This window comes from Falco cherrug, chromosome 20 (assembly GCF_023634085.1).
Source record: "Falco cherrug isolate bFalChe1 chromosome 20, bFalChe1.pri, whole genome shotgun sequence".
NCBI lineage: Eukaryota > Metazoa > Chordata > Aves > Falconiformes > Falconidae > Falco > Falco cherrug.
In genome coordinates, this window is record NC_073716.1 from 1,017,816 (window position 1) to 1,043,785 (window position 25,970).

General features: G+C 58.5%; 2 protein-coding genes across 5 annotated transcripts; one reads left to right on the forward strand and one right to left on the reverse strand.

Moving 5' to 3' along the window:
• Nucleotides 1-805: 805 nt before the first annotated feature.
• RNF113A (ring finger protein 113A) lies at nt 806-6,946 on the reverse strand. Its single transcript, XM_055697870.1, has 10 exons — nt 6,790-6,946; nt 6,369-6,445; nt 6,141-6,245; nt 4,571-4,678; nt 4,180-4,289; nt 3,869-3,975; nt 3,200-3,289; nt 2,224-2,317; nt 1,436-1,542; nt 806-948 (listed from the first exon to the last, which is right to left on the reverse strand). The coding sequence occupies exons 1-10, from the start codon at nt 6,887-6,889 to the stop codon at nt 869-871; spliced, it is 978 nt and encodes a 325-aa protein (XP_055553845.1). The 5' UTR covers nt 6,890-6,946; the 3' UTR covers nt 806-868.
• A 2,416-nt stretch (nt 6,947-9,362) lies between these two features.
• Nucleotides 9,363-22,411, forward strand: LIMD2 (LIM domain containing 2). Of its 4 annotated transcripts, none has more exons than XM_055697422.1 (5): nt 9,363-9,447; nt 18,011-18,147; nt 20,697-20,741; nt 20,999-21,138; nt 21,635-22,411. In XM_055697422.1, the coding sequence occupies exons 2-5, from the start codon at nt 18,106-18,108 to the stop codon at nt 21,792-21,794; spliced, it is 387 nt and encodes a 128-aa protein (XP_055553397.1). In that variant the 5' UTR covers nt 9,363-9,447; nt 18,011-18,105; the 3' UTR covers nt 21,795-22,411. The 4 variants fall into 4 exon arrangements, with proteins under 4 accessions (XP_055553397.1, XP_055553396.1, XP_005439471.1 ...); XM_055697421.1 differs by lacking the exon at nt 9,363-9,447 and adding an exon at nt 14,607-14,733; XM_005439414.4 differs by lacking the exon at nt 9,363-9,447 and adding an exon at nt 15,801-15,954.
• The last annotated feature ends 3,559 nt before the right edge of the window (nt 22,412-25,970 follow it).

Genomic DNA, 25,970 nt, shown 5'->3' on the forward strand with positions numbered 1-25,970 from the left:
TCAAGTTTGGCTCCTGATTTAATTTTATTACAGTGACTAGATCTTAATTTCCTAGCTTGTTAGGAAGTCTGCAGCTTGCGAAAATCCTTATCCCTTTCCTGCTAAGCTTGGACAGCAACTGAATTGCTGATTCTTACAGCAAGAAAAAGCACAGTACCACTCAGCATAAAACCTTGGGGACTGAGCTAATGATTTGGAGATGAATCATCCCTCTATAAGGAAACCCGAGAGGTGTGTTGCCCACTGAAGCCTCTCAAACTGTAGGAACCAAGAGGCAGACAGAAAAGACAGGAGGGAATACACCGAGCTACAATAAATCACAGCTAAGTGCAGCACTACTAGCCTGCTTTCCTCTGAGTTAGCATTTTGAGGGTGAAGGGGGAACTTAGTGCAAGCTAGTATTTCTCATCCCTTTCCATGCTTTCAGCTTGCTACATGCTCAAAGATCACAGACTTAATTTTTAGGCTTGCACAGCAGCAGGTAGCAAGCAGGATCAGTGTAAAGTTAGGAGTGAAACAGCACCTTGGTCAAAAAAAGAAGTTACAACATAATCAAATGCACAGCCTTCTGCACCTGCCTAGGCGTGCTGCAGCATGCAGAGGCAGCTGCTGGGTCCTGCCAGCAGCGCACGTGGCAACAGATGACTGTGGTCAGCCACAACTCGAGGCTGGCCTTACCTGTTCTGTCTTGCGCCTTCACAGAGCAGCGAGCAAGGAGCCTGGCACAGTCAGGACACTGTTTTAGTTGCTGGTTGGATACACAAGCACTGGCTATAGCTACTGGCCCCAGGGCAACTGCTCTAAGTTTGTTTGGTTTTTTTTCTCCCATGAAAGCTTTATTCAGCTAAATATAAAATAGGGTGCTCTGCTATTGAGGATCCTCTCCATGGTCTGAATGCTGCTGCTCTTCTTCCTCCCCTTTGTGTTTTTCCAGTTTTGCCATGAGCTCTGAAAAACAGCAATAGGCAGGATGAGACTCCAGGTGCAGGGGCTGCCCCACACCAAAGCCAGGTGTCCAGGGCCTGTAAACAGCCGCCTCCGCAAGAACTGGGGCAGCTACCAAAAATCACTTGCTGACACAAAGGCTCAGCTAGGAGCTACCACTGTTTGTAGAGTTCAGGGTATCGGACGTTAAGTCAGATAATCCGTCGGTGCGTTACTGACCTGCCAGCTGCACCATCGGACGAGCTGCTGCCTCTGTTCCTGTGGCACATCCCCCCCTACTCACCAGAAGCTACTGACCCTCATTTTGCACCCATGGAGCCACCCAAGCAACGATTAATCTCTCCTGGCACCAAAGGAAGCTCTGCCGGCAGCCAGGAGCTGTGAGCTCCAGCTTAGGGCCAGGCTCAGCACCCAGATATCGCAGGAGCTAGTGCCCTCACTGCTCCAGATGCTCCCACCAAAAGCCCTCTCTCCCACAGGGGCCTGTTACCTTTTGCTGGGTTAAAGACTCCATTGGTTTGCTTGTCACAGACGTAGCAGCGCTGGGATTTGCGATAGTGCTGAAGGGCACAGCTCTCACAGAAGTAGTGCCTACACCTGTACAGAGACACAGATGCCGCTGCGTCACCAGATACAACCATTGTCCAGGAGTTAGTTAGAAATAATTGACTACTGGGGTCCCCAGGAGATGCAAATGTGAGCTGCATGCAGAACTTCTCTGCATCATTGTTCCCATGAAAGGTGTTCCAGCGTTGCTTTGCTGATGTGGAGTGGTGGTACAGAGCCACCAGTGAGCTCTTCCAGGCCTCGGGTACCCAGCAAGACAGCTGGCAGTGTGGGAGAGAGCTGGCAGTACGTGATGGCCATGCTGCCCCTCCCGCCTACTACTCATCCTTGCCAAGCTCTTGGCTTCCTCAGGCTTTTGTTTCTCCACTCACGCAATGCAGCGTGCCACTCAGCAGCCAGGAGGAAACGACGGCGTGAAAACAAAATCTCAAGGTTAAGGGGAAAGATGATGTAATGAGGCAGCATCTGTGGAAATCTAAAAGGTGTCTGGACAACAGGCTTGAGATGCCTTCCAAGGAGATACTCCAGGTGCAGTCATGCGACTCCCTGGTTCTCAGAGGATTTCCTCACCCGCCAGAAAGCCATGGCAGACAAGCAGCAGGTTCCACCCACCAGCCTGTGGGCAGTGTTTGTATTTGCCTCGACAGTGAATGACTAGTGAACTGGATCGACAGCAGATGCTTAGCTCCTCATGCCAAAACCACCACTTACTTGGTGACCACGGGGTTCTTGAAGGAACTTCTGCAGATGAAGCATTTGAAAGGCATATCCTCTTCATCGCTGCTCACCTCATAGTTCTCCTCCTCTGCAGAAGAGAAAGTTAACCAGACTGGAGCAAGAGCAGAGGCAGCCAGACCAGCCCATGCGTGGGGCATGAAATATTAAATATGAAGAGAGCACAGCAGGTGTGATTAAATCTCTGCTGGAAACAATAGAGCTCTGGCATCTGGGTGTTCCTAATGTCAGTAACACATGTAGGACTGAGATATAATTAGGTCTAATAAGCCAGCGTGCTTGTTGCTCATCTCACAGGAGCAAATTCTTTTCTGCCTCACCCACTCACTGCTATAGAGAGACATATCCTCCAGCCCCCTCCTATTTTTCAGATTTTCTTCCAAACCAGCTGCCACCAAACTCTTGGGCTCCAACTGAACAGAGAACACCCTCTTCCCTACAACTGCACAGTGGTTCATGAGCCATACTCAAGGGCCTTGGGCCGCAGCTACTGACACCGTGTGTGAGAAACGATGTGATGTAGCACAAAAGCATCCCACCTCCTGGGCATCTGGGGGGCAGGAGGTGGTCATGTCTCCCCGGCTCCACACAGCTCGCTACTGGGACCCACAGATCAGCAGTGCCAGCCTTTTACAGAAAGCCAGAGGAAATAATTCTCTCTGGTGGCAGTCTGCGACTATCCAGAAGCAGCAGGTTTGCTCAGCACTGTCTGACTGGCCCCAAGGTTACCTTGCAGCAGGGAGTTCCACAGCTTTGGAATAAAGAGCCCTGTCTGTCTAACACTAATTCAACATGGGGCCTATGCAGTTTGAGACAGCGAAGGACCCATTTCATTCTTAGTGATCCAAGGTCCCCAAGTCACATTCATTTTAGGGTATGATAAAAGGCAGGACCTGGTAGCCCCATTCACCATTAGCATAGGGACAGGGAGAGCAGAGGGGTGGTGCCATACCAGTGACTCCATACCGGCCTTCATCCAGTTCCCGTTCAATCTGCCAGCCGTGTTTGTAGTCCGAGCGGTCATGGAGGAATTTGCAGCTGTCTGAGCAACACAAAGAATGAGGAATTAACAGCTAGGCTGTGCAGGGTAAAGCGTTAATAGGACACCTTAATCAGGGGCAACTTGAGCTTTGCCCAGCAGAAGGCAAAACCCGATTGCTTCGCCTCCTGCCTGTGCTCTAGGGCAGCGCTGAGCACCTGGAGCAGGCACAGGATCCCTCTCGGGTCTGACAGTCTGCAGGCATGATGCTCTGTGTGCCACAGCAACAGCTGCAGTGTTTACACATGGGGAGTGGAAAAGCAAACAGGAAATCCCACCCCTCACATGGCCTCAGTGGTCAGAGTACCTGTGGGAATGTGGGCCCCTGGAACATCCCAGGGGTCCCTCCCAGGACTCATAACCACCGATTAGAGGCCACCAGCTTTCAGACAGGCTGACACAAATGACAGGAATGTTACACAAACCAACTCTGCAACAGCGTCACACACCAGCTCTGCGAACAAGGGCCTGTAAAGCAGTGAGTGGACATTCAGCGCCACAAACATGGGATCACAAGCTGGACTGGATCCCTTAGCAGACCTGGCGCAGTACATGCTCAGCTGCAGGCAAGGATCCACTCACCTCCAAAGCCACAGAACCCAGTTTCTTTGTAGTCCTTGCAGATGTCAGGCTGGTAGTCCCATCGCACCGTGGCCCGCAAGTGCTCCGGAGCGCGGATGGGTCCTTTTCTGAAAGGGTGAGAGAAGGCTCAGGCCGGCTGCGCAGCTGTGGTGGAGAAGGCCCCTGGGGGCCTGCTCAGAACCAGGCACCAGACTTGTTAGACAGAAAGAAGCTGGCAGTAACAGCAAAGTTCAAGCCCCACACAGGTGCCTTTGGGGATGGTGCTGGAGCTCCTCCATGGTCCCAGTCCTCTGGGGCTCATCCCAACCTACCTGACCATTCCTGAAGAGGCATTTCCCATCGACGTGTCCTTGGGCTTCACATACTTCTGGTAGTTGTTGATACCACGGTAAATTTTATCATCTTCCTTTCCTCTCAGCTCCTAGGAAAGCACAAAGAAAGGCGATTAAGAATCAGGAAAGCTTCATGACACAAATTAGCTTTCACTACTCTGGCACCAGTCTCCCTTCCCAGCCCTGCCTTCCTTAATACCAAGATAAATAAAGCCCAAAAATTCGCCTATTTGCAAGGGTTGCACTCTTGGCTTCTCAAATTTCCAGGGAGGAAGAGACTCAAACTCTTCTTGGTGTGCAGAAGGTGACTAATAAAGCACACGTAGTCCTGCTGTGGAGCACTAGCTCTTACAGAGCAAAGCTGACTCACCTCCTGGATTTTCTGGCTGCGCTCAAAGATGGCCTGGGCATCTTTCTCCTTCTCTGTGTCCAGTTCATACACTGCTGTGGCTCCCATGTCTTCTGGGCCAACGGGTTTCTGAAGAGCAAGAAGAACTTGTGACAACAGCAGAGAGAAAACCTGTACAAGACAGAGAGCTCTTTGGCTACCTCAAGGTTTGGTAGGACATGGCCTGCTTTACGTTCCACCAGTTTCTACCATGCCTTAGCATCTGCCAGGGAGAAACCCCCATGGGCCGGATCCAGCCCAGTGCTTGCAGAGCCCAGAGTGCTAATTAGCCATTGCACCCAAGTTCTAGCCTGCAGGAGAGTCAGGAAACACTTATCCTTACTTTACTCCTTCACACTCAGCCTCAGCTTAGCTGCAAGCTGAACTCAAGTCTCCCATGTCCAACACTCCAGTCATGAGACCATTCCACCTACAGGCAGGATGTTATGCCTGAACTTTTAACCCAGCTGTGTGTGGTTTGCATTCAGTTTTGACACAGTGATCTGGTTTAGATTCCTCTTTAATGGACTGAACAGACACCTACTCCTAGGTTTTATCAGATCTTCAGGAACAGCTGCATAGAAACCAAAGAATAATTAAAGCCAGCCTCAATTAAAACCGAATCCAACTTAGGTACAAAAACCTTCTGGAGCCCCAAAGCTGTCATCTCCTGTTCCCTTCCCATTCTCCCACAGCAAGGAGGGCTAACAACATGCTGCCCCCCTTGGCAGCAGTTAAAGCAGTGAATAATTACAGCACGAGGTTATAATCATATTAATCTCTAATGTGACAAGGACACCTTGGTCTGACCCTGCAGCTTCGACTGGGGACAGTTAGGCATTATTGCCATTGTATGCAGAGGCACAGACAATAAGGAAATAGGCCTGAAGAGGAACATGTGTTGATAGCTACTTTTAATCCTACTTATATCCTGCCCATGCTCATACTAATGGGCCAAACTTCACTGGATCAAGAGGAAAGTTAAGAGAGAAATCTAGTAGGAAGAGCAATCTGAGCTTTGCCCAGACCTTCACAGCTGATTTCTCTCCACTCCAGATGTTAACAGGACACCCAGGACACCCCACCCATCAATCCCAGGAAAAAAATGGCATCTCTGGAACTCTCTACTCCATCACTAGGCTGAAGATGGGACCAGCTCCCAAGTCACCTTGAATTCTTTGCAAAGGAAGATGTCCTAAAACTGAAAACCCGAACCCAACAGCAAGGCAAACCTGATTCAAGTGCTCCCTCTCCTGAAAATTTTGTGCGATGTTGGGCAAGTCCACTGGCAATCTTGGGGTTTTAATTCCCATCTCTAAGAGGGAAAGGCCAACCTTAGGTGGTCTCCTGAGGTTGCAGGGGGCATCAGGAGGATAAACCTAGCACAAGGTGCTTGTCTATTAAAAGGGAAAGGATAAGGAAGTGCACAAATAGATGAAAAGAAGGAATGGCTGATCCCACATTCACAGAGGCAAATTTTCTCTATCAAGTGTGGGATCTGCCAGTCCCACCCAACCGCACACCCCAGAACCACATCCTGCCCAGTCCTTACCGCCGACCTTGTTGATTTGTAAGTGACTCCAATCCCCTTTGATGGATCCTCCTCATCACTGCTGCTCAGTGCATATGCAGGCCTCTCCTTCGCGCACCTCCTGGTCTGAGGGGCAAGAAGGCAGCAGGTATGAAGGATGGAAGGCTCCAACACCGCATCTGCCCTGAGCTCGGCAGGCCACTGCAGACGCATCTTGGATGGAGCGGTGCCCTGCTGCGGCTCCCTTACCTTCTGGATCATGGGGTTGGGGGTCTCCCGCCGCCGCTCCTTCCGCACCACCGTGCTGGCCTCCTCCCCACTGCTCTCTGAGGGATAAAGCCCAGGGTAAAGGTGTGCCCTGGGCAGCCCCTCAGCCCCTGGGCAGCCCCACAGCCCTGGCGCGCCCACTCGGCCCCACCGCGGCCCCAGGGCAGCCCCTCGGCCCCAGGGCAGCCCCTTGGCCCGGCGCAGGCTCTGCTGGCAGCCTCCTCACTCTGCGGGCCGGGGCCGCCCGCGGGAAGGTGCGGGAGGCCGGCGGGAGTCCCAGGGCGCTGGCGCGGCCGGGCAGAGCCCTACCACCCCTCCGCCACGCGGACACCGGGGTGGCTCCAGGTCCCCCTTCGGCTCCCCAGGGCACCGCAGCGGCCCGGCGAGCCCCGCCAGCCCTCACCCTGCTCCTGGTCGCTGCTGGGCCGCTTACGCCGGCCCCTGCCCGCCGCTAGGCCCCGCTTCTTGAAAACGAAGCTGCAAACGGAGCCCTCGCCGGCCATCTTGCGCCGCCTCCCGCGCCTAGAGCGGCTCTGGCGAGGCCCGCGTCGCGCAGCGCCCCCTGCGGGGCGGGAGGGGCGGGGCGCCGGGGCGAGCGGCGCCGGGGGGGGGAGGGCGCCCCCTGGCGGCAGGTCAGAGGGGCGGGGGGGCGCAGCGAGGGGTGAGGGCCACGGCCCCCTCCTCACCCTGCTGGGCCCCTCCCTCTCCCCCAGGCCCGGCGCGGCCTTCCACGTCGCCATAGCAACGGGAAAAGGCGGTGGGCACCAGCGCCCCCCTGTTCCCCGTAGAGCCCAGCCCCACCTGCGCGGCGCGGGGGGGGAGCAGCGGGTGTGTGTGTGTGTGTGTGTGTGTGTGTGCGCGCACGGGTGTGTGTGTGTGTGTGTGTGCGCGCGCGCACGGGTGTGTGTGTGTGCGTGCACACATGTGAGGACAGTGAGTGTGGGAGCGAGCATGTGCTTCTGTGAGTGTGCATGTGTGCATGTGTGCATGCACATGTATGAGAGCACGTGAGCATGCCAGTGCGTGTTTGCTTGTGTGTTTGTGCATGTGTGTGTGGGTACGGGTGTGCACGCAGGCGAGGAGGGGGCCTGGTGCTGCCCGCAGGGGGCTCAGCAGCTGCCGGGGGTCCCCACTGCTTGGGGAGCCCCCAGGGGCCGTGGGCTCAGCCCCAGCTCTGCACCGCCCGTGCCCTCCACGGCTGGGTGCTGGGACGAGCCCCCCGCCCGTACCCCAGGGCACTGGTGGGTGCCAGGCTCGGGGGGCTTGTGCACCCCACACACCTGCCCGATGCTCCCTCCGGCCCCGTGCCCCGCTGGGCGTGAGTGCTGTGACCCCACCAGCCCCGGCCGAGTACGACCACCAGCCGCTGAGCCCCGACCTGCCTGGCCGCGGCGGGTTGTACAGTCCAGCCAAAGTCCTCCGTCATTTGCCCCCGGTGGCCGCAAGCCTTCCCTGACGGCCGCTGCTGGGGCACTGCGGGGTGGCAGAGGTGTGAAATCACATCACTGCCCTCGCCGTGCCCCGCAAACACCGCCATCGCTCCCTCATCCCTGCTCTTTGTGCCGGGAATTACAGACACTGACACCAAGGTCCCTGGCCTCTGCCACCAGCTTGGAGCGGGCCATCACCAGCTGGCGTCCGGCTCTTCCCGGCAGCACCACGCTGCTGAGGAGCCCGACCCAGAACATCCCGTCCTGCACCATCGCTACTGACACCCTGCCCTCTGCGCCATCGCGCCTTCGGCCTCCCCGTAGCCCGGGACGGCGGGTCGGGATGAAGGCCTCAGAGCTGAGCGTCCCCCTGCCTTTCTGCCAGCTCGCGGCTGCCCCGGCTCCCTCCGCTGCAGCAAAGCCCCTCCGAGCTCCCGCCGGGCTTCAGCTATTAATATTTAACCTATTTATTCCCAGCCTATGGCCCTGTTCCTGGGGAACCCCCAGCCCCCCGAAGCCACCTGGCCCCAGGCCCTGGGGTAGCACAGGGGAAACTGCTGGATCCTCCCGCAGGATTTTCCTGGCCCCGCGGAAACCTGCCCCACAGACCCAGCGCCCACCCCACGGCCCCGCTCTCACCTCCAGCCCCGCTCCCACCCCCCAGCCCAGCTCCCACCCACGGCCCCGCTCCCACCCACAGCTCTGCTCCTACCCCACAGCCCCGCACCCACCCATGGCGCCGCTCCCACCCCCCAGCCCAGCTCCCACCCACAGCCCCATTCCCACCCATGGCCTTGCTCCCACCCTGGCCCCACTCCCACTCCACAGCCCTGCTCCCATCCATGGCCCCACTCCCACCCATGGCCCTGCTCCCACCCCCGGCCCACCAGCCCCCAGTAGACTGCCAAAAGCTCGGGGCGCAGCCCTGCCCTGCTGGTGGGTGAGGGGCTGGGAGCACTGGGACCCCCCTTTCTGGCTGCTGCCTGCTTACGTCCTTCCTTGGCAAACGCTTTGCGGCTGGGGGGGTGAGTTTGGGTTTTGCAGACCCTGGAGGGATGGATCCCCCGGGATGCTTGGGATGCTCACAGGGAGCCTCGCATGAGCGGGCTGGTGCCAGGCAGAGAGAGCCCAAGGCCGCAGCCACCGCCTGAGCGAAGCCCACCTGCACGCGCAGGGCACGGGGGAGAGGCTGGGCAAAAGCTAATTACACCGGGCGGGTAATTGCAGGAGGCTGCTGGCAGAGCTCCTGGGGTCAGCGGCGTTAGCAGTGGGGTTGGGGCGGCTGGGGGGGTCTGGGGGTGGCCAGGAGGAGGGAGCCCGGGCAGAGGGGGGCTGGGGGGGCTGAGGTTAGAGGTTGGCTTCACACAAAGGAGCGAGCGGCTGGAAGCCGGTGCGACGCCAGAGCCAATCGCTGGGGCAGAGCGGCGATAAAAGGGCTGGCGAGGCGGCGTGGGAGCTCGCAGGAAGCTGCTCCCGCTCCCACAGCCCCGGCCTCTGCGGCGGGAGAGCGGGAGCCAGAGCGGCCGGCCATCAGGAACGGCCACCGGACCCCCGCCGCACCCACCCACCCACCCACCCACCCTACCAGGGCGAGACCTCGCTCGGCATCGCCGTGAGGACCCAGGCATATGGTGAGCCTTCGCTGGAGAACAACGGGGCCGAGAGGCGGCGGGCGGCTCGGTGGGAGACAATGATGGACCCCGGGATGAGGGGAGTGAAGGGGCTCGGCCACCCCGGGGCTCTGCTCAGCGGCCGGAGAGCTGGGGGAGAAGGCAAGACCGAGAGGTGGGGAGGGAGGGAGGGAGGCAGGCGCCTGGAGAGAAAGGGATGGAGAGGAGGGAGGAATGCAACGACGGGGAGAGCCCCGGGAAGAAGCCCCGCTGGCCAGGAGACACCCAGCAGATGGGGGGCTCGTGCCCCCCTGCGCAGCCCCCTGGGAACAGGTCCCACCCAGATGTGCCGGGAACTTTTTTTTGCTTTGGGAGGAGGCTCGGCCGAGGCGGTCGTGGGAAGCAGATTCAGGGTGGGGGGAGACACAAGGGGGTCTGTTCTTGGCCCTGGGTGGCCTCACCGGGGTCAGGCGGGGGCAAGGCGAGGCTGCCGGAGCTCTGGGACCCTGCTGGGGAGCGATGCTGCAGGACGAGGGGGCAAGCAGCCCCCTGCATGAGCCAGGGGGGCGAGGGGCTGGCACCCAGCGTGTCCTGGGGATGAGAGCGAGTGGGGGCCACGTTTGCTGGGTGCCTTGCAGTGGGCGTCTGGGAGCAGAGCGTTTTGGGGTGCACGCTCCCCGTTTGGGCTGTAATTCCCTCTTTGTTGTGTGCTGCAGTACGTGCTCAGGGGGGCTGGACAGATCCATTTTAAGCTGATCAGAAAGAGCAGAGATGGAAGAAAACCTGTTAGATCCCGACTCCCTTATCCCCCTTCGTTAACACCCGCTAATTCTCAGCGGTGTGTCTCCTGCCTCATCCAGCCGGGCTGTAAACCTTCCCTGTGACAGGTCTTTCATCACTTCCCTGGGGAGACTGTTGCACGACTGCGAGATTTAATAACAACACAAATACCCTGAGCTCTGACATAGCCCTTAGCAGCCAGGGATCTCCCAGGGCTGCACAAAGAAGAGCAGCTCTGTCTTCATCCGGGGCGTGGGGAAGGGAACAGAAGAAATGAAATAATTTGTCCACTGTCACCCAAAAATTAGCAGCAGAGCTGGGAATCAAGCCCAGGTCTCCTGAGTCCCAGCCCAATGCTGTAACTACCACGTTTTGAGCCAGCCTGATCTGTTTAATCCCCTTGGATCACTTGAGTCCAGCTAAGCTACCTTGTAAGTCATATTTTTGATCCATTTTCTGCTGATTTTTGTTCACGGGGTGAGCATCAGTTTTGAAAGAACGTGATAATTCAGCAGCCTGGACCGTGCCTTGGAAACTGGGCTTTGTCCGAAGACATCGTGTGAGGGATCTCGCGGGGAAGACATCTGGTGCCCCAGCCGAGCTGTCGTGCGTTTAGGGCCGGGAGCAGCACATCTGCAGCGTTATTAACGTAGATGAGAAAATAATTGTAGGGCAACCGATCCAACCTGGTCTGAACTGGCTCCAGCGTTAACATCCTTTTTAAAGGGGATTCCTGCAAGAAGGAACTCCCCAGTTAAGAACTGGGGGTCTCTCAGAGCCAGGCCTCCGCAAAGTGACTGGATGCATCTTTTTTATGCAGCTCAAAACTAGGTTCCTGGCCTTTTTTGGTCAACAGAAATCCCACGAGACTTCTCATTAGGGAAGGGAGTTCCTCTTCTGGTTTCCTTCAGCAAGGCAGCCCCGTGAGCCTACAGCTACCCCCTCCAGCCCCACATGGCTGTGGAATTTTTCTTTTCCTTGTCGCCCATCCTCGGGTTTTGCAGGGTTGTTGTCCATTGTCAGGCAGCTGCCATGTTCCCCCAGAGGTGGCTGCCTTTCACTTTCCAGTTAAGTCATTTTTATCTGCCATCTGGGGGTGTTGCAGCGCTTACCTAGCTGTTGGCAAAAGCTCTGGGATGGAAAACAATAAATCTGGGTGAAGGAATTATTGCAATCGATATTAAGCACACTTTAGACATATTTGCCACTCCTCCGGGGTGCCCGTAACCTCTCCATCTGGCCGGCTCAGGGGGTTCCAGACACAGGGAGCCCTGGCAGAGCCCCGGATCCTGCACCGGGCTGCATGGCGTCTTGGATGCTAACGGGGAGGATGGAGCTGAAGGCAGGGCAAAAGACCAATCTTTTGAGGGATTCAACCTATGAATACAATTTTGGTGGCTTTTTTTTTCTTTTTTTTCTGGACAGCAAACGCAGGAGGATGCAGCAGCTCTTGCAGGGGTGGTGTGGGGGCAGTGAGTGGGGGCAGTGACCGTGGAAAGTGGCTGTGCCGTGTTTTGGGGTGCCTGGAACAGGGCTCCCTCCTGCTCTTGCTGTGTCTGCAGATGGCAAAACAGCAGGAGCTCTCAGGAGAGGCTCTCGGAGCTCAGGAGATGGGCTAACCCATGTAGGAAATGCCAGTCCAATGTCTGGTGTTTTACAGGTGATGTTCCACCAGAGGAGATAAGCCAGCACCACATTTACAGGTTATGCTTGGGGAAAGAGGAAATTACAGGCAATTACTGTTCCATTAATCAGAGTACAATAGAAGGTGAGTTTCCAGAATAGCTTTTGGAACAGTAATCGAAGACATGGTTGGGAAACAGAATAAAATGCGGTGTGGTTTTAACATAGATCACATCAGTTTGGCTCCATATCTTCCTCGGCAGCGATAACTGATTCCTGAAACAACAGGGTCTTATGCACCCGGAGCGGGGGAAAGCCCCTGATGCAGTGCCCAGGGAAATGGTTGTTTTAGGGGGGGACAGGAGAGAGGATAGGGAAGAGACGGCAAAATGGAAGGAGGATGCTCAGCTGCTTCCACAAGGAAAGATCGGGGGGATTGACCTTGTTAGCAGTCCTTCTAGAAGTCAGGAGATCTGCGCATGGTGAGAGACAGCAGCTCAGCGACCAGGGAGATGAGGCCGGTGGCCCAGCAGCGCTGAAGGAGAGCTGTGCCAGAGCAGGCACCGGGGAGCTGCAGGGACCTGCAGGGACCTCAGCCAGAAGGCATGGGAGAAGAAAGAGCATCTGGGACTCCTGGCAGAGGTGACAGAGGAAGAGCACGCCAGGCCAGATGTTTTCGGGGGTGTCAGAGAAGTATTGGTACCAGCACCCAAAGGTCAGATCTCCATCAGCGTGGTGCACCCAGGGCAGCTCACCCACAGTGGGCCACCAAGGTGGCTGCAGGGGCAGAGAGCCCACCTTGTGAGAACAGACTAAAATGGGTTGGCTTCTGCCAAAAACAGACAAATAAGGAATGCGATTATTCGTTATTAATCTCACTAAGAGGTAAATATTATGGTGGGAGAAGAATGAGGAACATAATGCCAGTAGGATGGTACATGGATATACATTTATGAGGAAACCAGAAGCTGAGGTTTCCAGGTGGAGCATGGTTTATGGAAGAGCCTATGGAAAAACCGAAAGGAGAGGGAAGGAGCATGAAATGCTGTTTGCCTACTGTGCTTGTTTGCACCAGGTTTATATTGCACCAAATTAGTGCCACGCTGCGGAACTTCCAAGTCTTTCTCCCAGCGAAGCTGTTTTGCCTGATGTCCAGCCTGAACATCCCAACCTGCGGCTTTTTAGCCTTTGCTGCTCGCGCTGTCGTCTGGCACCGCTGACAGGGGTTTCACTCTGCCCGGAAAAGAGGCGCTGCTCATCCTCCCAGCGGGCTTTCTGCTGTGTCTGCCCGCTCTGCCTGAGCTCCGAGCGAGACAGGAGATCCCAGGGAGCAGAGGCTCCCTTCAGACCATGGTTTTTAATGGATGCCATTAACCATGGCCATGCTCCCAGGAACGGGCTGCTCCGTGCTTCAGTTTCCACTTCTGGAAAATGGATGAATCCCAGCAGAATCCTTCTGCCCGGTCTGTCCCCTCGCTGAGAGGCAGGGGCTGGGGACCAGCCCAGTCCCCCTTGGCCCTGGTCCTTCCAAGGCCACGCATCTCCTCCCCAGGGCAGGCAAGCCGAGGCAGGGGCGAAGGTGGGAGAACAGAGTGGGTGGGCAGGGGTTTCCCTTGGGCTCCCTCCTCGCTTCTGCGGGTCCTGCATTGTTGCCCTGACAAAGACAGCCCTGTTCCTCCCCACAACTGTTCCTTGTCAGCATCCCTCAGCATTTCGGCTGCAGATTTCCTGCCCACTGGCAGCCTGTCAAGAGGCAGGCCGGGCGCAGGACGTGGATGGAAAGCGGATTAGTGGGGCAGGCTGGTGGAAGGTAGCTCTGCGCCGTGGGATGCGCGCAGGGGCAGGTTTGTCTGGTGGAGCTGCGCTCCAGAAACCTGATGAAGAGGGTAGTGGTGGCTGCAGAAGTGGCCCAGCTGCTCCTGCTGGTGGTCTACCCTGTGTCAAGCCAGCAGGGACCTGCCCTGGGTCCCATACACTGCTGAGGTCAAGGGGTTGGCTCGAAGCCACGCAAGGAGCCAAGACCTGAAGATGAATTAGGGTCTTCCATGGCTAGAGCTGGAGCCACTACTGCTGGGCTCACTCCGCCATCCTCCCCCAACCGCATCTCACTGTCTCTTTCCACACTGGAGAATCCAGTGCTGGGGAGAAGCAGTGCTGGGGATGCCATGTCCCCTTCCCCAGCGGTGCTGTGCCCACTTCTGGTGCTGGCCTGTTTGACGCCGACTCTGCATTGGGCTGTGTCTCATGGTGCGGGCCGGTCGCCAGGCCCCAGGGTTGCAGTGGTGGGGCAGTCGGGCAGGGAGCCCCCTGGTTCCCAGGCTCAGGGGTCGGGCTCTTCCCGCTCCTCTCCACCTCCTCCCCACGCACACCTGCTGGGAGAGACCACGGGCTGGGGTCAGCGGCCGCCCCATGCGTGCGGGCTGCACCGATCCTGCACACGATCTTGGGGCCGTCGGTCCCCACGGCAGTCGGTGCAGCCCGCGCTTTCCAGGGGAGATGCTGGGCGTCCCCCCGAGGTGCGGAGCCCCTGCCCGTGCCTCACCGGGTGGCTGGGACACACCGTGTCCTCCCAGGACAGAGGAGGAAGGGGCCCACGTTCCCCACGCCGCGCTTTGCCTTCGGGAAAGCCTCCGGCAATGGTGCGGCGATCCCAGCGGTGAACACACGCTTCACAGGGTGGCTGATGGGAACCATATGGCAGAAAGGGGCCCCTCGCCCTCCGCAGTCACGCTGCTGCCCCGTGCCGGAAACCCACCGGCTCCGGAGGGGCCTTGCCAGTGCCGGGCGGGGGCTGCCGGGGGCAGGCTGGTGCGGCGGGGGCAGCCCGGGTGGCCCCGCTGCCGAGGGAAGCAGGGAAAGGCTCCCGGCCCCCATCCTGGCTGTGGGAAATGCGGCGCTTCCAAGGTGGGTCGCTGTTGGGGGGATTGGGGAATTTCCTGAGCGGGGCAGCCCAGATGCTTCCCTCTCACCACATCTGCCCCCAGGCTGAGCGGGGAGGTGAGAGGGGAGGTGAGATGCTGCTGGGCAGGAGCTCTGCCGCCGAGTAGCAGCTGGGATGAAGGCTGCCTTCCTCACCCCACACTGCTCCCCGCTCAGTGCTGACAGACAGACGTAGCACCTCTATGGCTGCTCGCGCGTGTCCCCTGCCATGCCAGCTCCAGCCCCAGGGTCCTGAGTCCAACACCCGCTTGCTGAGACCACCACGAAGGTCTCCACATGGCACCAGCAGCTGCTGGTGGTGACCTGGGCAGGCAGAGCTGGGGGTACCAACTCTGGTATCCCACGGGCTGCGGTGCCACGTCCCTGGAGCTCACTCTGCGTCTGCCACGCTGTGGCCACCAGCACTGCCATCAGAGGCTGCTCTGTCTCCCTGGGTAAACGGCACCAGCCCAGAGCCCTTGGTGAAGGGTCCATGTTTTCATTCACACCAGCCATCAGATGCTCCCCGGAGGAGTTGGCAGAACGGAGGCTGCAGGGCAAAGGGCTTGTCCTGCCCACCTTGTCCTGAGACAAACCCCTGAAGCTGCTGGTTGTGCGACCAGGAGAGGACAGCCCCAGTCCTGCTCTTCCCGGGCTGTGTTGGTGGCTGAAAGCCTTAGGGAACACAGGCTTGGAGAAGTCAGGTCCACCAGTTACAGTGCCAGCCTCTACCATGGACACCTGGGTCTGGCTTGCTTGCTTTGTCACAGATGCCGCCTGCACGCCCCAGGGTGGGCGAGCCCCCTCCGCGCGCTGGGGGCTGCCCTAGCCGTCGTCAGGGCTTTGTAGCATTAGTGTGGCAGCACGTCCTTAAGCAAAGCTGGTGCCACTGGGGTCCCTGCACTCATGGAGGCTTGTGTTGACTGCCTTGGGCTCACATCCCATCCTGCGAGGAGGAATGACCCTTGGAAGAACGACGACAGCAGCTGGGAGCCTCCTAGAAACCCTCCTGTGGTTTCTAACTTGTTCTGTTTCCCTTATCGCTTCAGCACACCCTTCCCCTTCGAGATTTCTACTCTCGCCTCCCGTCCCTCGGCAGGAAGGACGTTTAGCAACTTCTACTCACATGCCTGTAGGGCAGCTCCACCAGGGGAGCTGGGGCTTGGAGCGTGGGCTGGGGGCGCAGCGCTGCCGGCAGGGTACGGGGTACGTGCACGGCGGGGTGGCAGGGGGGAGGTGGGGGGGTGGAGAGGATGGAGACCTGGAGATGGGGCTGGCTGGAGAGCACCAAGCCACGGGGCAGGGTAAGTGGGATGGCATGGAGGGGAGCAGGGTCTGGGGGCAAGAGAAGCAAAGGAGCAGACAGTAGGTGGAAGGAGCCGGGGCGCATGTGTTTGTGGGGAAGGGCCGGGGGGGATGATGGAGAGACTGGGGACACCAAGGGCGAGAGGGTGGCTGGGGCAGGGGAGGAAGATGAGCTGTGGGGGAAGAGGAAGGGAAGCCGGGGTGGAGAAACGTTTGTGGTGAAGGCAGGGGAGAAGGTGCAAGGCAGGTGGAAAGGGGGAGGTTGTGCATCCACATTAGGGGTGTGCAGGGGGCAGGGACGCCAGGTCCTCTGGGTTCCTCAGGCTCCCCTCGGGGTCCGCGCTGGCTGTAGGCACCGTGCAGGGCCCGGAGACATGCGGGGGAAGGTTCCATCCCAGGGGATGGTGGGCAGAGGGGGGCTGTGGGCTTGGGACAGGAGCCCCCACCCCAGGGCTGCTCCTTGGCCGGCTCTGCCCCAGCCCCACGCACCAGCCGCCAGTGCTGCCGGCCGCCCTCGGCGAGCAGGAAATAACAAGCAAACCGCAGAGGAGACGGAAATGATTTAGGTAAAACAGAGCCATATTCTCAGATGAGGCTGTGAAACGTTTGCGAGGAGGGCCGGCCAGCCCCCGGGGCGGCGGGGGGAAGCCCAGCTCCCCCGCCGCTGCTCAGGACCGGCAGCAAAGGTCTCAGCTCTGAAAGCAGCCACCCGTTTTGGGTGCTTTGCTGGGCTCAGCGCCAGCCTGGCGTCAGCCACTGGGTGTTGGGACTGTTTGGGCAGCCAAAGAGCCCCCAAGACCCAGGTGCCATGAGATCGGCACAGTGGGGCTATCCCCTCCCCCAAGCCCTGCACCCCAACCTCCCGCCCTGGGGCTTTGTCAGGGTCTACCCTCGCCTTTGGGCAGCAGGGAAGTTTTTGGGGTGACAGTATGAGGATGAGAGGTTTCAGCAGGAGAAAGCAGCCCCAGACCGGCGGGGGGGTGGTGCTGGTTTGCCAGCCCCCAGCACATCCCTGTTGTTGCAGAGCTGCACAGCCACCCCCTCGCCCTCCTGCTCTGCTCTGCTCCCCCCTCGGCATCATTCGGTCACCCCACAACTCTGCCTTGAGCATGCAAAACAGTCTTATCGAGCCTCATCTTTTACGGGTGTTCTGAAAGTAAGACGTGATGGGGAAAAAACCCTGAGGATCTGTCAGTGCCTTTTCAGCTAATTTTTACCAAAAGGGGTTATTTGCAATGCTAGTGGATTTTTTTTTTTTTCTGTGTTGCATTGAAATTGGCCTGAGATCTGTCAGCCTCATCCTCCCGGGCACTCGGCATGTCACGCAGAGGCCACAGCCTCCGGGTCTCAGCCGAAAGGCGACGTGGGCTTCCCAGGGAAGACAGAATCCCCACCACTCGCTCTGCTGAGCCGTGATCCGCTCAGTTCAGCAAGGCTTTTCTGGGCTAAAATTAGACTAAAGTCACAGTCCTTGCTCCAGCAACACCAGTCCTACATTAGCAAAACACTGGGTGCTGGTTTTGCTGCCTCGGCAGGACAGCAGAGTTGTAGTCTGGGGGGTGCAGCCTTGCTGCCAACGGCTTGGCCATTGCCCGGCCATTGCCGTCCACGCGTGGGTTTGGAGCAGAAGCCGTCACATCACCTTCTGCTTGTGCTCCTGGCAGCCCTCTCCCATCCGAGCCCAGTATCTTTGCATGGGACCAGAGCTACTGAGCTCAGTGCCCCAGATCATCTGCCAGCTTCCTGACACTACGCGTCATTCCAGACCTGCACCTCCTGTCTGGTGTGCCTAAACCTCTTGGATCACTCCAGAAACCCCCAGACCAAAGAGGCGGCACTGACCCGCGGAGGAGGCTTTGGGCATGCTGCTGCCACGCACCAGCTCCTGCAGAGCTGCGCAGCCGCCGCTGTCGGGGTGATGAAACCAGCCACGCTCCTGTTGACATTTCCTTTCTAGGTGTTGCAAGAGGTCTGTCTTAGACACCTCCTCAGGGAAGACCAGCTCACCAACTTCAAGCTCAGGATTAGATAGACGGAGGAGGGGAAGGAGCCATGTTCCAGGCCACGGGACCCGCCAGCCCACCCCCAACTCATGTACGTAGCATCCCCTGCGGGTTGTATGGGAATTTCAGCCTGGGGTTTGGTTCTCAGGGATGGAGGGTGGTGTACGGAAGCTGTATTTCGGGCCTGACATTTTAGGGTGATCAGAGGCACGGTCACTGCTACTCAACCAACAAAACTGAGGACAGGAATGTTCCAGCAGAAGGTGCTGTTTGCTGAGCGCATTGCAACGCCAGCGCCCCGGCTCCAGTCCGTACGGAGCTGCTCACCCTGCTCTCGTCTCGAGTTGCCGTGTTTGTTTGTGTTTCCATGGCTTTCTGTGATCACAATTGAGAGCATGCGAGCTGCTTAGGATTGGAGTGATCGGAGATGGAAAAACATAAAGGCTCAAGAACATCTCCTGCTGGGACAGGATATGGCCCTTCCCTGAGGGAGGATATATCAGATATGAAATAGATAGTGTGCCTGATCGGAGCCAGAAGGCTGCCGAGAAGTGACGAGCAGCAGTGGATTGCCTGTAGCCTTGGGAACGGATGTATTCCAGCTCTGAAGAGGCAGCGTTTTCCTTAGCTCTGGTCAGCTGAGCCTGGAAACAGCGTATTAAACCCTATCCCCAGGAGAGCACCTGCGGTTGTTTTACCAGTGCCAAGGGATGCAACTGGTTTTACACGGGCTGAGCCTCCTCGCTGCCCATGTCCCTCTGTTGATTTTGGCTCACTCCTCCAGCCTTGTGGGAGTGAGAGGAAAATCACGTCCCTGACCTCAGTCAATGAGAGCAGCTGGGAAACGTCCGAAGAGCAGCTCAGCGGAGTGCGAGTTTCCTGTGCGTCTCTTAGACGAACTCTTTCCAAAAATACAAAGGAGAAACGAAGGGGAAGGACAAGGCAAGAGGAGCGGGGATGGGAGATCAGCCTGGGGGCAGAGGGAGGGGACAGTGCTGGCCAAGCAGGGCCACACCAGCAGCAAGAGGAAGGACAAGGAGGCGGCGGGGGGATGCTCTAGGGTCACACTGCCCCAGTGCTGGGAACAAGCCGCGCAGAGGGCGAGCCAGCCTGTGGGGAAGCAGCCCTGGCTGGTCCACCTGGCTAAGAGTGCATCTACCCCTCTGATCCTGACTGTACGCAAGAGGGGAGCATCTTCATCAGTGCGAAGGCAGGTGAAATACTCGCAGGCGGCTGAGTGGGACCCAGCAGGTGCCTGCACCGTCAGCTGGGGAGGACGCAGGACGGGGGGGCGGCACAGTGAGGCAAGCGGTGGGAGGGGATTTTTGGGGAGATGAGCTGCTGCAGCTGCAGATGGGAAAGCATGCGCCGAGACTGCTCTGAAATTCTGGGGACAGAGGTGCAGGCCCCTCGGTGCCTGGGTCTCTTTGCCTTATTGCTCCTGCTGCAGCTGCAGCGCCTGAGCAACGCCTGCCCCAGCGAGCTGCAGGACCGGTGGAGCGCATCTCCGGCTCCGAGCGTGCCCCTGCCCCTCTGTGGGCACCCAGAGCTTGTGGGGCCTCAAGGAGCTTCTCCGTCTCCCCTGCGTGCAGTGGCGTGGCGGGCTGAGAGCCGAGGAACTCAGAAACAAAACATCTGCTGAGGGGGAAGCAGCACAACCACAACGTGCTGCGGGAGGACGAGGGGCACCCCAGTTACACCCTGGGGGAACTGGCAGTATAGCACCCTCCGACTGCAGGTGAAGCCCCCACTGGCAGCATTGCTAGAGCCTTGTGCACCTCCAGCAAGAGAAGGGTTGATCATCACTCTCCAGCCCCGTAGGGGAAACGTTGGCTGGAAGGAGCAGGAGCAGCATCTCGCGCTGAAGCAGCGTTGCCATTAGTAGGTGCATAAGCCAGGAGGTGACGATTTGCTGGTGCAGGCCACAGAGGTTTTGCCAGGGGCTTGTGCCACAGCAGCTCAGCAAGCCCCTTCCCCCTCCCTGCCAGCCAGAGACCACCCCCCAGGGCTGTGAAAGTGGCTCTTGCTGTCCCTGAGGGGCCATGCCTGGCTGTGGGTCCTGATCCACGCGTGATGTTGCGCTGGGTAGCCCAGGACAGCACCCAGTGCCTGCAGATGAGGGTGGGAGAGTTGTCACCCTGGGGCTGTGCCCTGCGGCACCTGTGCTGTGACACCTGCTGGACCTGTGCTTGGGTGCTACCAGCAAGAGAGATCTGCTGCACCTTGGCCACGGAAAAGACAAAGCCACGTCGTGCTCCTGTGTCTGAGACGGAGCCTCCGCGGGCGGTGCTGAATGGGAGAGCCGGCTGCTCTGCCCCTGCTGGGGCCCAGTTCCTCCTCTGCAACACGTCTGTGGTTTATTCCTCTTTTTCTATTTTCCTTTCTTCCTTCTCCTCTTCTTGGGAAAAGCACCATGGCGCAGGAAGTAACTCACACACAGGGACCTGACGGAGTTCACGGCCCCTGGGCCAGTGAGTTCAGAGATGGCCACCAGTTGCCCATGATGGCCGGGCAGGGGCTGCTGGCGTGCCCCAAGGTCCCTTGCAGTGGGGACCTGCACTGCTCCTCCCCAGCACAACTCAGCACCAGGCTGCTCAGCCCTGGCTCTCACTTTGATTTCTCTTCTCCTTCCGTTCTTAGGAGGCAAAGAACAACTCAGGAGGCAGCACGGTGCAGCGCTCCAAGGTACCGCAGTTTTACCATGTCCTAGTGGTTCACAGCGAGGTAGGGAGGACCAAAAGCCCGCGGCTCAAGCACCAATCCAGCCCAGCACCGGCAGTGCGGTACAGGGACGGTGAGGGGAGGTGGGGCGGCTTCACACTGACCGATGCTCCAGCGAACGGCAGTGTGGATATTAGGGGAGTGGGCTGCGGTGGGAGCCAGGCACAGTGTATCCCCAACTCCTTCCTCATCCTCTCTCCCTTTGGTGTCCCCTCCCCCAGTCCTTCAGCCTGAAGGCGCAAGTGAAGGAGATGTGCACTGCCTGCCAGAAAACCGTCTATCCCATGGAGCGGCTGGTGGCGGATAAATTCGTCTTCCACAACGCCTGCTTCTGCTGCAAGCACTGCCACACCAAGCTCAGGTGAGCCAGGCTGTGCCCACGGTGCTGCCCAGCCGGGGTGGGGGAGACCCTTCCACGCAGTGCCCCCACCTGCCCACCACAGCCCCTCCACTGGGAGCTAGAGACCCCCAGTCTGCTCATCACAGCAAAGAAAGTAAAAAAAGGGCTTATCTGCCCACCCCGTCCTAAGTCCCAGCTAAAGCCCACCCGGCGTGGAGGAAGAGCGTTTTGCCCTCGAGAGCAGCCCCAGGGTGACATGGAGCTGAGCCAGAAACCCCCGAGGTGACACGGAGCCCAGACTGAGCCGTGCTGCGGGACCTGCCTCCCCCAGAGCCTAACGCGACCCCTGGCAGCCCCCTGCACCCCGAGCCGGCCGGAGGCAGCACTTGGCCCTTTCTCAGGGTCCCCTCCTGCACGCTCCCCCCTCTTCCCTCCCCTTCCCGGTGCCCCCAGCCCCATCGCTCCCCCCGCCTGCGGCCGAGCCCCCTGCCCAGCTGACCCTGCGCTCCTTCCCCAGCCTGGGCAGCTACGCGGCGCTCCACGGGGAATTCTACTGCAAGCCCCACTTCCAGCAGCTCTTCAAGAGCAAAGGCAACTACGACGAGGGCTTCGGGCGCAAGCAGCACAAGGAGCTGTGGGTGCACAAGGAGGTGGAAAGCGGGACCAAGTCGGCCTGAGCGGGGCCAGCCGACCCTTCCCTGGAGCCCAGCAGGGAGGCACGGAGCGCTGAGCCAGGGCTAACTGAGCTGATGTAAAGCAAAGGGGACGCAAGGGCCTGGAGGTGGGAAGGCAAGGGGGGCAGCCCAGCCCTCTCCGGAGGATGCTTGGGGGGATCCCACAGGCTGTAAGGACAGGGCAGCAGCGCCGGGGTACAGTCCCCAGCCCTGGAGCCCCCTCGCTGCAGGCCCCTCTGACCGACGAGATCAGACCAGGGGCACTCGCCCCTATGGGAATCCCAGCCCTGTCGGCACGTTTCAGGCCTGCCACCGTGGGAAAGGAGAGGATCTGTGGGCTTAACCCAGCCCGTGAATCACAGCGGAGCTCCCCACTCCTGCCACACCGCTCCTGCCTTGCTGGGGCTCTGAATAAGGAGGGTCCTTGGTTTACATCAGCTCAGTTCAGCTGGGATTGTTCAGCCTTAAGGATGCTGCCCTGCACCTGTTTAACAGTGTCTGTCTTTTTTATATTTGCCTTCGATTGGTACGTTCCGCGCTGAAGCCGGGCACGGCTGCTCTGCGCGCAACACCGCGCCATGCGCTCTTTTATTTTTGTAATACAAGGTTTCCGAGCCTTCCCTGCCTTGTCCTCTGTTCCAGGGGGTCCAGGGCGGTGGGAGCAGTGGCCAGGTCTGCCTCTTACTGCCCAGTTACCATGGAAAGAGCCTCTGCCTGTGATACCCCTGGATACAGGTGTGCGGTGCCGTGACTGAGGCAGATGGGGGCTTGGGGGGCTGATTTCACTTTGCGCACCGGCCTTACTGCCCCGTCAGCTGCACAGCTCGGCTGTGACCCCACACCGGCTTCCACGTGGAGCCCGGACCACCCGCACAGGGAATTCACTGTCCTGTGCAACAGACCCACCGCACTGCCCTGCGCACATCCCGCGCCTTCCTCGCTCCCCTGCCGTACCCACAAACACTGTGCCCTGCGCTGCAAGCAGGTGCTGGCTCCGATCGCCCTGCAGCCGATGTGAGGGGCAGGGTGGGCATCACAGCCGGGCAATACGCCCTCTGCTCTGGATCAGCCCCACCTGCCGAGCTGCAAGGTTTGATAGCCCAGCCCGTACAAATTAATGAGCCCAACAAGACCTGCCAGGCTGCAGAGCCTAATGCAGGGAAAGCAGGTGAGTCCGTTTTTAATTATTACTTACCTCCTTCCTCCACACACAATTTGTAAGACTAGCTTGAAAGGGTAATAAGCATTCAGGAACCCCACAACTTTCCAGTACTGCAGGAACTGGGCTTGTCAGAGCCCCCCACCCCCAGCACAGAAACCAGCAGCCCCCCCCCCCCCCCCAGCAGAGCTACAGCCCCTGAGATGGGCAGCGGAGCTCCTGTTCCATCACTGACGGGTACCACCAGCCCCCCCGAGCGCATCCTGCCTGGGAAAATCCAGACACCACCACGAAACCAGGAGCGAGGGATTGAAGAGGGGAAGAGGTGGGCAGGGAAGTCCCCAGGTGTCCCAGGGGGAACCGATGGTACATGTAGGGATGTGCCCCTAACCCTGGTCCCTGCAGCACCCCTCCCCCCTGCCACTCCGGGGGCTCTGGGTGGGCACCAACAGCCGGGCAGCATCGGCACAGCTGCCCATGCTGGCAAAGCTGGCTGCACTCCCACCTGGTGCCGGGGAGGATACCTGCTGGGTGACCCCCGGAGCCTGACATCCCTCTGTTGGACACGTTATTTCTCTTTTTTAATTAAGGCCTTACGTCTGCTCCTCTGGGCGGGGAGCACCCAGGCTTTGCACTGCCCCACGCCGCAGGGCCTGCCCGCAGGCAGGGACCCCCACTGGGCTCCCGGCCAGGTTCAGCCTCACCAAGTGCTTTTATGGTCCCCACCATGGTGCAGGTGCTGCCTCAGCTCCTCACACCGACGGGCGGGCACCAGATTTACCCCAGGACAAAAGCCGCTTCCTGAGCAGCCTGCAGCGGCTCTGCGGCGAGGGTCGAGTGATGCTGTTGGGGTTTCAGCCCCTTCCTCCCGAGGGTCAGCTTAGAAAATGAAAGCAGCCTTCTCCGTTTCGCTTCCTGTTTCTTGCTGCTCTCGCTTCCCTTCCCTCGCCTCTCTCTTCTGCACGGCAGGGCAATCAGATACAAAGTGTTTTTAAGCATACCAGATGATTTGGGGGTAGGGGAAGGAGAAAAAACCCAGCTTTTAAATGTTGGGCTTTCAGTTGAAAAGAGAAGGTTAAGCAGGAAGAACAACGAAGTTCCATTTCTCTCCTTACCTCCAAAAAATTGAAATTTGGGATTTTTGTCTAAAGGCAGTAGCACTGGCCGTTCCTACCTACCCCCTGCTCGTATGGGCACAGCAAACTCTCACGGCTGTAGCAGAAGCGGAGGGAGCACGTGCAGGCATGCGAGGCGTGAGATCTCCAGCCTCGTACGTGGCTGTTTTCTGATTCTGAGAGCAGGAACCGACAACCAGGCTGGACGTTACCGAAACAGGCTGCAACAACCTGGCCCGGGCACCACGGTTCAGGGGAGGGAAGCGAATCTGATGAGCATCGTCGGACACAGCGGCATCGCCCAGCACAGTGGCTGCGCCCAGCAGTGGGTGGTGAGCTCCTGCTTCCCTGACTGACGTGCCAAGCTCTGCACACAGGGGAACCCTGGCGGTAACACACGTGGGAAGAGGCTTTAAGCATGTGTAGCTTATCTTAACTGCCTGATAGGTGTCAAAGGTGCAGCTGCACAAATGGCAGCGCACGCCTTCCCGGGGCAAACCAAGAGAAACAGCACTGCAGAAACCCCAGCTTAAAATGCCTCCAACTGTGACCTTCCTGCAAGACATTAAAAAAAAACAAAACAAACAAACCCAAACATTGTCTCTTTGTCCCTAATGTTTAGTTAAAATGCAGCTGACGAGAGCCAGTTCCATGCCACTGGGGCTGGCACCCTCCTCTCTGGATCACCCACTCCCTTAGCACACCTGGGAACACACGCAAAAATCCTGCTTCTGGGCAGACATGGTGACTTCTTACTGCAACAATCCCTTCAGATCTCCATCCTGAAGCACAAGGGCCATGTTTTCCCATTCCAGCTGCCAGCAACCTCCCCCTCCCGGCAGTCCGAACCGGCAATCCACACGTATGGATTCGGGATGTTCAGACCCCGCAGCTGGGGTAAGATTTAATGTCATAAATACCCGTGAAGAGAAGGAGGACCGCAAGTTCTTGGCATATATAGCTGCCTATCATTATCACAGCTTTTGATTTGAAATTTCAGAGCGGCCAGAAGCCAGCCATCAACTCTGAGTGGTGGGGGGAGCATTCTGTGCTCCCTCCGTGGGGCTGAGCGGCGCTGCACGGCAGCACCCTGTGCCTGCTGGGGACAAAGGTGGTTCGGAGCGAGACGGGGACAGCAGCTTCCAGGTGCTGGGTGCAGGGAGAAGCCTGCAGCATCTGGCCACCACAGCAAGGGCCAGGTGGGCAGATTCTGCCTGCAGCCTACCCGAGGATGCTACACAGAGCTTACACTCAGTTGAGATGAGCTAAAAGTTCCTTTCAAGTCACGACCTGGTCCCTGTCGGGGCTTCTTTTTGCTGCTCCAGCACAGTGAAAGCAGCGCAGCAGCTGCAGAGGAAACTATTCCCCAGCAGAGGAGCCAGAAAAGCAGCAGAAGTTGCAGCCAAAGCAGATGCTACAGCTCTCCCGAGCTCCAAGGCGATGCAATGTAGCAGCACAAGGGCTGCTCCAGGGTGTACCGGGGCTGCAGCACTTACACCTGCCCTAACCCCGCAGCAGAGACAGCGTCACGGCCACCTGCGCTTCCTCTGCTCCGGGGCTCAGGTCTGGCCTTGCTGCCAAAGAAACAATACGGCTGACGAGCAACAAATAACCTCCGTGTGTGTTACACACACCTCGGCTTTCTCGTGCACTTTCACGCAAGCATGAGGCTTCTGTTACCAACCTGCCTTTTAGCTCAAGAAAGGACATTTTCCAGAGCCTAAAAATTCAAGCTAACAGATTCACGTAATAAAAACTGTTTTTTTGGAAAAAAAAATAATAAATCAGTAAGAATCCATATACATCCATACCATCCAGATGTCCAGTTTTGGACGAGATGCAGAGTGCTAGGCAAAGCTCAGCAGCAGCAGAACAAGCGACACGAGAGCTGGCTGTGCCGGCACG